Source organism: Salvelinus sp. IW2-2015, linkage group LG9 (genome assembly GCF_002910315.2).
Source record: "Salvelinus sp. IW2-2015 linkage group LG9, ASM291031v2, whole genome shotgun sequence".
NCBI classification, from domain to species: Eukaryota; Metazoa; Chordata; class Actinopteri; order Salmoniformes; family Salmonidae; genus Salvelinus; species Salvelinus sp. IW2-2015.
This window is the reverse complement of record NC_036849.1, coordinates 12,614,990-12,626,201: the sequence shown is the minus strand read 5'-3', so window position 1 is coordinate 12,626,201 and position 11,212 is coordinate 12,614,990. Positions and strand designations below refer to the sequence as shown.

General features: G+C 43.1%; 1 protein-coding gene across 1 annotated transcript; it reads right to left on the bottom strand.

Moving 5' to 3' along the window:
• Nucleotides 1-523: 523 nt before the first annotated feature.
• LOC111968583 (actin alpha cardiac muscle 1) lies at nt 524-4,754 on the bottom strand. Its single transcript, XM_023994260.3, has 7 exons — nt 4,677-4,754; nt 3,755-3,897; nt 3,228-3,552; nt 2,981-3,142; nt 2,203-2,394; nt 1,134-1,315; nt 524-871 (listed from the first exon to the last, which is right to left on the bottom strand). Exons 2-7 carry the CDS (start codon nt 3,881-3,883, stop codon nt 728-730), a joined length of 1,134 nt encoding a protein of 377 aa, XP_023850028.1. The 5' UTR covers nt 3,884-3,897; nt 4,677-4,754; the 3' UTR covers nt 524-727.
• Between the last annotated feature and the right edge of the window lie 6,458 nt (nt 4,755-11,212).

Genomic DNA, 11,212 nt, shown 5'->3' with positions numbered 1-11,212 from the left:
GTGTGTGTGTGTGTGTGTGTGTGTGTGTGTGTGTGTGTGTGTGTGTGTGTGTGTGTGTGTGTGTGTGTGTGTGTGTGTGTGTGTGTGTGTGGGGCAGATGGGAGGGGGAAGCTCAGCACATGATCTTGAATAATAGAGACATAGGTGGCTTTGAGGTCATCAGGAATGCAAACACTGTATACCAATACACAAGTCACAACGCCCATGAAACACAAGGCAAAAGCACACCAATCCAAGTCCTTAATTTATGCAGTGTCAATTTCTGTCTTTTCTTTGATGCTTTTGTTTTGCATGCATGCTCCCATTGGCTCACCTGTACAGAACAAGGTATTTTACAGTGCCATTCCTGACACCTTTGTCATTGAAGAGTCATATAGGCCTATAGGTTTAAGCAATAAGCGATTGTGATTAAGGAACATGCTCTCCCTACATGATTTATAAGTGACCTCTAAAACATATAGGCTATCCTTATAGGGGATAACTGAAGTGTATCTATCGCAAGCCATAATGAGACACAAAAAGGTGTGTTGCAAGTCCCGGGTCTCGTTTATTTATAAACCTATACATATCCACATGTAAATTGCACTTGAGTGTAAACAAACTGGTCAATGACGACAATATACGAAAGGCTGCCTGGGCCTGAGCCTGGGCTGTAAGTTAAGTTGAGCGCAGACGGAGCAGAGGTAACTGTGGGGCGGAGGAGAAGGTGGAGGAGGGGCCATGGGGATTAGAAGCACTTCCGGTGGACGATGGAGGGGCCAGCCTCGTCATATTCCTGCTTGCTGATCCACATCTGCTGGAAGGTGGAGAGGGAGGCCAGGATGGATCCGCCGATCCACACAGAGTACTTCCTCTCAGGGGGAGCGATGATCTACAAACAAGTGATAATGCCATTGGTTAGTGGCCTAATAGCAAGGTGTTTTATAAAGTGAAAAACATTTTCTGTTCTTATGTGCATAAAATCTACATAATAGACCATTCTCTCAAATGGGCAGGAAAATAGCTGACTTTTGTTACATTTTTGGGTTTAAAAGTTTTGTGCCCCATAGCACTAAACCGTTTAGGAAATACATTGCAATAGAACATTGAAAATAAAGAACAATCCTAAAACAGCATGTCTAAATCAACATTACCTTAATCTTCATAGTGCTGGGGGCCAAAGCTGTGATCTCCTTCTGCATACGGTCAGCAATACCAGGGTACATGGTGGTACCACCAGACAGAACGTTGTTGGCATACAGGTCCTTACGGATGTCGATGTCACACTTCATGATGCTGTTGTAGGTAGTTTCGTGAATGCCAGCAGATTCCATACCTGTTTACCAAAGGACAATGATGTTATCAGTCTTGTCCATCGCTGCAATTCCTCTACGGACTTGGGAGAGGCGAAGGTCGAGAGCCAGTAAGCCAGCTGCACCAATGTGTCAGAGGAAACGCCGTCCAGCTGGCAACCAAAGTCAGCTTGCAGGCACCAGGCCCGCCACAAGGAGTCACTAGAGCGTGATGGGACAAGGATATCTCAGCCAGCCAAACCCTCCCCTAACCCAAACGATGCTGGGTCAATTGTGCACCGCCTCATGGGTCTCCCGGTCACGGCCGGCTGTGACACAGCCTGGGATCGAATCCGGGTCTGTAGTGATGCCTCAATGATGTTATCTTTCCATCTGAGCCAGCCCTCTCTGGAGAAATAGGCTACACTTGTTATGACCTTCAACTGTGAAAATACAGTAGTTGGGCAGTTGACCTCTAGAGCGTTGGCTGTGAATAGGTACTGAAATGGACAGCTTCTCAGCACCAGCTGCAAGCTCTTGTTATGGTAGGTATTTCAACAAGCATTCACAGCTCATGCTTCACATGCTGGGGTTGTATTTCAAAAGCAGCATCAATAAGTTAGTCAGCTGAACCAGCTAACACATAGAAAGGCCTTTGAATAAATATAATACAAATTTGAATGAAAGCTCAAACTGAATATGGGTTTAGTTAAGCCTATCTGGATATCAGGATAATTCATTGATTCTGCTTTGTGAAAATACCCGCAGGCATATGCTCTGTTACCCTACGTCACATAGATGACTTTAACGAAGTCTAAACTAATCCACAGCAGTTGTATACGTTACTACACAATGATTATCTCAACTACTCAATTATCTCAAGATAACCGTGTGCAATATATCAACGGCTGGAGAGATCAGTAATACGCACCAATGAAAGAGGGCTGGAAGAGAGTCTCGGGGCAACGGAACCTCTCGTTACCGATGGTGATGACCTGTCCGTCAGGCAACTCGTAGCTCTTCTCCAGGGAGGAGGAGGAGGCAGCGGTGGCCATCTCATTCTCGAAGTCTAGAGCCACGTAGCACAGCTTCTCCTTGATGTCACGAACTATCTCACGCTCAGCTGTTGGGTTTCAAGTGATGCATTTGATTGTTACTGAAAAATATATTTGTGGCATATCATTTTACTTTTATGATTTTGTTTTACAAAGAAATGTACCCCTTTTTCTCCCCAATTTTGTGGTATCCAACTGGTAGTTGCAGTACTGTCTCATCGCTGCAACTCCCGTACGGACTCGGGAGAGGCGAAGGTCGAGAGCCCAACCAAGCCGCACTGCTTCTTGACACAATGCCCACTTAACCCGGAAGCCTGCCGCACCAATGTATCGGAGGAAACCCCATACACCTGGCAACCGTGTCAGCGGGCACCGAGCCCGGCCCGCCACAGGAGTCGCTAGTGTGCGATGCAACAAGGACTTCCCTGCCGGCCAAATCCTCCCCTAACCTGGACGACGCTGGATCAATTGTGCGTCGCCCCATGGGTCTCCTGGTCGCGGCCGGCTGCGACAGATCCTGGACTCGAACCCAGAATCTCTAGTGGTACAGACCATTGCACCACTCGGGAGGCCCCAATGGCATATCATTTTTGCCAAATATCATGCTTTTGGTCATTCCTCATGCGGTTAATATTGCCCATGTCCGGTGCGTACCAGTAGTTACGAAAGAGTAGCCACGCTCGGTCAGGATCTTCATGAGGTAGTCTGTGAGGTCGCGACCGGCCAGATCCAGACGCATGATGGCATGGGGCAGAGCATAACCCTCATAGATGGGCACGTTGTGGGTCACGCCATCACCAGAGTCCAGGACAATACCTGAAAAAGTGTGGTGATACATGTTAGCATTGAACAAGACCTTTCAAGTGGTCATGGCTGAAGATAACTTATCGATCCATCATACCTGTGGTACGTCCAGATGCGTAAAGGGACAGCACAGCCTGGATGGCCACGTACATGGCGGGGACGTTGAAGGTCTCAAACATGATCTGGGTCATCTTCTCCCTGTTGGCTTTGGGGTTGAGGGGAGCCTCTGTCAGCAGAGTGGGGTGCTCCTCAGGTGCCACACGCAACTCGTTGTAGAAGGTGTGATGCCAGATCTTCTCCATGTCATCCCAGTTGGTGATGATGCCGTGCTCAATGGGGTACTTCAGAGTCAGGATACCCCTCTTGCTCTGGGCCTCGTCACCAACGTAGGAATCTTTCTGACCCATACCGACCATGACGCCCTGAGAAAACGCAAGGATAGGTCTGAATCAATGTGGCGTATGAGTATGACAGCCCATCAAATGGCCTCTGAGTGGAATTTACACATGGCTCTCTAAGGTTCCAACGTGATGTTGTGATTTAACAGACAATAATAACCTACCCACTTTTTATTGACTCTATTTATTTGGTTTTCACACAGCAGCTTTAGGTGAAGTACTCTACCTGGTGACGTGGGCGACCCACGATGGATGGGAAGACAGCGCGCGGTGCATCATCTCCTGCGAAGCCAGCCTTCACCAGGCCAGAGCCGTTGTCGCACACCAAAGCGGTAGTCTCCTCGTCGTCGCACATGGTGTCAGCTTTGACTGTAACGGTAAAATAATATGGTCATTTTGCACACGATTTTAAGCTTGGACTATGTGGCACAATCAATGCACCATGCTCCAATCAACTGAGCTAGGAATTATGCATATACGGCAAACTGAAATGAGTGTATTAATACTAGGCTATATATGGGCATTATATTTTAGAACAATGTTTACTGCAGGTTTGTTAGTTGAATCACATCAGTTGAAATAAGGGGTGGATGCAACTATGCTGCAACTATCATATACTGATTTTACATGATTTACTTTTCAGTCAATCCATTTTATAGAGGACCCTAGTTTAGCAAGTATTTGTGTGGTTGTAATTCAGAAGGTTAATGGTTAGTGACTTTTTGTACAAATGCTTCATGCCAACCAATTTGGACTTATTTTTTACTTGTTAATGCAGCTCACATTGTGGTAATTAAGTAGCCTACTACTACATCCTAATTTGCTACTTGGCACACCATGTCCCCATCTATTATCCATGGTCTGTATACAATAACCACATGTCAAACGCGGGACAATAACAAATGGGCATTGAAAAATAAAAATGTATGCAGCCGAAAAACGTAGAATTAGTGTATGGTGAAAAATCTGTATCTTTGACGCAGTTCCAGTTAGGGGATGCCAGTTGGTTAGTTGCGGACGAGAGCGTTCCATTCAGAATCTTTCCAGTCGGGTTAGCATAATTGTAGTCCTCCGAGGTAATTCCAAAACACTTGTAATTTCTCACTCTTGACTCAAGAGGAAGAGCTGATGAAACTAGCGCTACTCACCAGATCAGCACCGTGCGCTGGACCTTGAGGGTAAAACCAGGGTCAAGGAGCTGTGAGGACGCGCCAATTTATACTCTGACAGCGTGCGCTACGTTCTCCTTATTTGGTAGCCCTCGCACCATTGACAAGCGCGTGCCCATTAATGGAACGGTGAGGAGAGGGGAGTACCGCGCGCGGCACCCTTGCCCGATGCCCATGTAGGGAGGAAGATGAGGGAAGCTAGACAATGCGGGTCAGCCGGACAATAGGCTACAGCAGAGGAGGCTAGTGAGATGAGCTATAGGAGGAAAGGCTAATTGTAAAGGCTGGAATGGAATGAATCGAACAGTATCAAACATATGGATACCACATGTTTGACTCTGTTCCATGTACTCCATTCCAGCCATTACAATGAGCCTGACCTCCTATAGCTCCTCCCACCAGCCTCCACTGGGCTACTCACAACTCTGTTTCCAACAGATGTCAAATACCAGGTTAAAGTACAAGGACTGAAATAAACAGCCTGTCAATTGAAGACTGTGAAGTCATTGATTCCTTATTGTTAAAAAAACCTCTCAGTTGACATCTTGATGCTGCAAGTTCCCAGAACATTGTTCTATTGATCCTATTCTGGGGGAAATTAAGCAGATTCTAGCATTGATTAATTGATTGGTTGATTGATTATAATGATAACACGTTTAATTCCAGGTGGAACATGGATAGGCTACGAGTTCGCTTGCACATCGAATTTACAGAGGCCTATGGAACATGCCAAGACGCTTGTTATAGGTTACAGTAGTAACAATTCCCAGACAATAGACATTAAGATGGGATGAAACAGTGGAGCAGCATATGGGGAGGCCACTTGTGCCACACAGCTGGCTACAGCAGCTGTTTTCCATTATTAAGAATAGAAATTCCAAACCCCACCGTTCTGGATTCTCTTTAAGCAGAGGGAGAGGTCAGTCATTGAGGCAGTGTGAAGCAACAGCACAAAATGGAACCTGTTTTCTTTGTATAGGCCTACATGGCCTGTCTAATTAATGTCTGTTTCCAAGAAGAAATTGATATTTCAATTGTGGAACTCATACATTTGGGTGATTGGATTTGCATAAATCAATAACCATTGCAATACCCATAATGCATTATTTATTGTTATTGAGTAAATCATTTTCTAAAATAGGCATTTCGATTATTATTGATAGCTGTGATATAATGGCTATATGCCAACATGAACTAGCATTTGCATAATTCTGTACTCATTCCGTCTGCAATTTCAATAATGTATTTATATTTAATGGTAGCAAATAAGTTTGGGATGCCTTTGAATTGACAAATTCAAATTGCACATCAGAATAGAAGAAATACACATTCTTTTCATGACTACCAGTTTGTGTGTGTTGTGCTATTATTTCATATTTTGTTAAAAGGACAAGACATTACAGATTTCAGATGACACTGCCTGTGCTCTTGAAACAGAGAAAGAACAAGTCGGTCTAAAATAACACTGGCTGAGAGCATTGGAGGGGTCAACCACAAGGAAGAAACACCAAAGGACACAACTAGCCATGAATCATATGCTGCTGTCACCCTACCCCAAGCCATAGCCCTCTTGTTGTTACTCTTTGTTTTTACATTACATAATGAATGCTAGCCTAGGCCTGCTTTCCTCATCATTCTGCCGCTGTTTTCAAACATTGTTGTCTTGCTATTAACATATGTACCCCTGTTCAGTTTGGCTAAACTGAATTATTATCCTAGTCTGAAAAATCATTTCTGAGTGGAGAAGGGTATGATAACACACAACATGTCGGGAGGATGGCAGTGCCAGAGTGAGGGGAAGAGACACTTTGGAAGCTGCTCAAATATTCACATACTGAGATTTCCACATTAGCAGTAGTCATTGAGGCTAAATAAACATGACACTATCATACTTCCTGTGCCATCTCCTTAATCGCACACCCTGAAGGAGAAACAAGATTTTTTTTAGGACTCAAACCACAATCATAGGGGCAAAACTGTAGAGCAAAAGTGAGTCGATTTGATTTCCATTGGGAATTACTATAATAATAAACAAATGTAAAGGCCCCAATTCACACCTCCGAAGGACACCTTTTGCGTAATGCTTTAAATGTGCTTTCACAATAGATTGAGCAAGATTGGTTTCATAAAATGCAACTCACAGTGTTTCAGTTTTTAACAGTTAATCAAAACTGGTTCAATACATATGCCTTGAAAGCATTTAGTCCTTTCCCACACAACTCTGAACTGAGAAGCAACTGGATTGTCTTGAACATGTTGTTGCTTCAGGCCTTCTAACCTGGAGAAGGTACTGGGTGCACCATGTCCTTAGGGCTGCTATGATCAACACACACTGGATGACTCCAACACATTTTCACATGTGGAAATGAAATCAACGAATGTGTTTTAAAGCGTAGATAAGCGGAGCCCTGAACAGAATAAGTAATTGAGGAGCTTTTGTTACCAAGGTAATATTTGTATAAAATGAATAAATAACATTTTGTTTTGATGTTATGATCTTGGATAGATAGAAAGATGAACAGATCCTCACCCCAAGTGCAGTCCACCAAAACAAGCCTATTTATTAAATATGAAAGAACTGGCATGCCTACAACAGCATCCATATTCATCAAGTAAGAGAAAAGCAGGTTGACAAGGAAAAGCTCATCGAGAATAAGACCAAGAATGTATTGTATAATTCTGAACTAATTTCCAGAAAGCGTGTTCAAAGCTCACAGCTTGTTGTGCTTCATACTTTGTAAACATTCACCATCTTTAATTAAACCTATAGTTTACATACAGTTAATGCTTACATAATGTATGTTCTGCACGTATTATAGTTAATAAATAAGGCCTGAGGAGGTGTGGTATATGGCTAATATACCATGGCTAAGGGCTATTCTTATGCACAACGCAACATAGAGTGCCTGATTACAGCCCTTAGTGGTGGTATATTGGCCATATACCACAAACCACTGAGGTGCCTTAATGCTATTATAAACTGGTTACCAAAGTAATTAGAAAAAAATAAAATAAAATGGTCATACCTGTGGTACACGGTCTGATACACCACAGCTTTCAGCCAATCAGCATTCAGGGCTCAAACCTCCGGGTATACAGTTGAAGTCGGATGTTTACATACACTTACGTTGGAGTCAATAAAACTCGTTTTTCAAACACTCCACAAATTTCTTGTTAACAAACTATAGTTTGACAAGTCAGTTAGAACATCTATTTTGTGCATGATACAAATCATTTTCCAACAATTGTTTACAGACAGATTATTTCACTTATAATTCACTGTATCACAATTCCAGTGGGTCAGAAGTTTACATACACTAAGTTGACTGTGCCTTTAAATAGCTTGGAAAATTTCAGAAAATGATATCATGGCTTTAGAAGCTTCTGATAGGCTAGTTGACATAATTTGAGTCAATTGGAGGTGTACCTGTGGATGTATTTCAAGGTCTACCTTCAAACTCAGTGCCTCTTTGCTTGACATCATTGGAAAATCAAAAGAAATCAGCCAAGACCTCAGAAAAAAAATTGGAGACCTCCACAAGTCTGGTTAATCCTTGGGAACAATTTCCAAACGCCTGAAGGTACCACATTTATCTGTACAAACAATAGTATGCAAGTATAAACACCATGGGACCACACAGCCGTCATACCGCTCAGGAATGAGATGCATTCTGTCTCCTAGAGATGAACGTACATTGGTGCGAAAAGTGCAAATCAATCCCAGAACAACAGCAAAGGACCTTGTGAAGATGCTGGAGGAAACAGGTACGGTTCCTATATCGACATAACCTGAAAGGCCGCTCAGCATGGAAGAAGCCACTGCTCCAAAACCTCCATAAAAAGCCAGACTACGGTTTGCAACTGTGCATGGGGACAAAGATCGTACTTTTTGGAGAAATGTCCTCTGGTCTGATGAAACAAAAATAGAACTGTTTGGCCATAATGACCATCGTTATGTTTGGAAGAAAAAGAGGGAAGCTTGCAAGCCGAAGAACACAATCCCAACGGTGAAGCACGGGGGTGGCCGCATCATGTTGTGGGGGGGCTTTGCTGCAGGAGGGACTGGTACACTTCACGAAATAGATGGCATCATGAGGTAGGAAAATTATGTGGATATATTGAAGCAACATCTCAAAACATCAGTCAGGAAGTTAAAGCTTGGTCGCAAATGGGTCTTCCAAATGGACAAAAGAAAAACTGAGTTTAAATGTATTTGGCTAAGGTGTATGTAAACTTCCGACTTCAAAATCAAATCAAATTTATTTATATAGCCCTTCGTACATCAGCTGATATCTCAAAGTGCTGTACAGAATCCCAGCCTAAAACCCGAAACAACGACGAAATGCAGGTGTATGCACGACACAATGCAGAGTGCTTGGACACAGCCCTTAGCCGTGGTATATTGGTCATATATCACAAACCCCAGAGGTGCCTTACTGCTATTATAAACTGGTTACCAACGTAATTATAGCAGTAAAAATAAATATTTAGTCATTCCCATGGTATACGGTCTGATATACCATGGCTGTCAGCCAATCAGCATTCAGGGCTCGAGGCAGGACTCAAGTCCTGAATGCTGATTTGCTGACAGCTGTGGTATGCCACGGGTATGACAAAACATGTATTTTTACAGCTCTAATTTAATGCTGTAACTCTGGGGTTGGTGGTATATGGCCAATATACCACGGCTAAAGGCTGTATCCAGGCACTCCGCATTGCGTTGTGCATATGAGCCCTAGCTGTGGTATAAGGCCCCCTCATACCTTAATGCTTAATTATTACACATTAATAACACACAAGTTCACAAGATACATTACTACAGTATAAAGACAACCATCAGCACAAGCAAACCCCATTTGCGATGAGTTTGTGAGCTCTTGTTGGTGTACTGCACCGACACAGGTTAGCATACCACTCTCCTCTCCCTTTGAAAGGTGGCCAACTTTGACATACCCTGAGTTAACAGTACAGGAGTATCCCTGTATTTGTGTGTGTGTGAGAGGGTGAAATTACAAAGCGGTATGGGGTTAATTGGATGCTGAGCCACATATATCCTTTCTCTGAGCCACCCAGGTTTCCTCCCAGCGAGGCACGCCGGTCTTTTTCCATCCCCAATCTCACACCCCCCAAAAAAATATTCACCAGCCCAGCCGAATCTCTTCCCTCTCTCTCCTTTATCTTTCTCTCAGCTTCTCTCTCCCTCCCTCCCTTTTCTCTTCCATCTCCTCTCTCTCAGTCTTCCCCTTCCCTATCTTTCTCTCTCCTTTGCTCTCTACCCCGCCTCCTTCTCTCTCGCTTCCTCTCACATGTAGCCTCAGCACGACGCTGTCAGCTTGGCTTCCATGCCTAGGCTGCTCCAGCCAACCAAGCCTCATCCCCTGCCAAGACTTCTGGGAGATGGAAAAAAGACAAACTTAAAATCAGGCGGTTTTTGGCAAGTTGTTTTCTGCCCCCAGGACTTCTGGGAGAAAAAAATCAACCCAACTAGGTCTCATATGGCACTCGCATAAATATTTCACTAAGATTTTGGGAAGCATCCTTCTTTTTTCAAAGGAATTATTGCAAAGATTAGAACTCCCCATATAAAAAGCATTAGAGAATTATTGTCACAATGTGTATTAGTCAAAAGTGAGAGCGAGAAAATGAGTTTAAATAGTGCTTTGGAAAAAAATAATTTTTTTCATGAATTACATTTGAATAGTTCAATCTACAAATGCATATAGCTCCCCTGGTTTTGGTAATGGCAAAGGCTACACTCAGCAGGAGTGTTTTGGATAAATCCTATTAGGGATTTTAAAGTATTGGAACCTGGGATATTTTTTGAAGTTGATGACATGGCATTGTGTCAATCAAAACAAGATGGGGAAGAATTTTAAGGAGACAAAAACTATAAAGGTACTTCATCTAGCACAATAGAGGAATCTACCAAGAATTTGTATTACTCATGCCAGCATAACTCACTGTTTCAATTGGACTTTCATAGCTCTGCAATTCATTTAAATGCATCATCCTTCAGTGTGCATTTACTCTTGCTTTTATTCTTGAAGGGAGAATTGTCCATGATGAATGGTTTAAGCATGACGCAGGTTTCGCAAAAGTGAACTTCCTGATAGATGTGCTTGAAAAGTTGGAATGTTCCACTCTCTTTCTCCCCTCTGACCTTGTGTTCTCTGTGCATTTCCTTTGAACTGGAGCTAGTTTTCAAGTTTCATCTCTTCCATGTCCCAATTGCATGAGAGTACGAAGAGATGAAAGGATGGCATCTCTGGTGGACCTTTCAATGGCTTGCTGAACTATGGTGCCAGAATGAGCTTTTTTAAGCAAAAGTCAAGGTGATGCTGAATTTATCACTGAGAGAAGGAACTTCGTCTGTGCTATAAGGACAGATCCAAATCACACAGTTTGAGAAAAAATAAAGATCATTGAAAGGTGATATAAGGTAATCCGTCCTGAGAATTTGAATACGCCAATACGCAATTAAAAATGGCAACCTATCATAGTTTAGAGAGGTAATG

What these genes read in the sequence shown, in the direction of transcription:
- LOC111968583 (XM_023994260.3), bottom strand. Translation starts at nt 3,883, where the DNA reads ATGTGCGACGACGAGGAGACTACCGCTTTGGTGTGCGACAACGGCTCT. An exon ending in CGCATCTGGACGTACCACAG is followed by an intron (nt 3,143 to 3,227) that starts GTATGATGGATC and finishes ACACTTTTTCAG; the next exon opens with GTATTGTCCTGGACTCTGGT. An exon ending in CTTCCAGCCCTCTTTCATTG is followed by an intron (nt 1,316 to 2,202) that starts GTGCGTATTACT and finishes TTTGGTAAACAG; the next exon opens with GTATGGAATCTGCTGGCATT.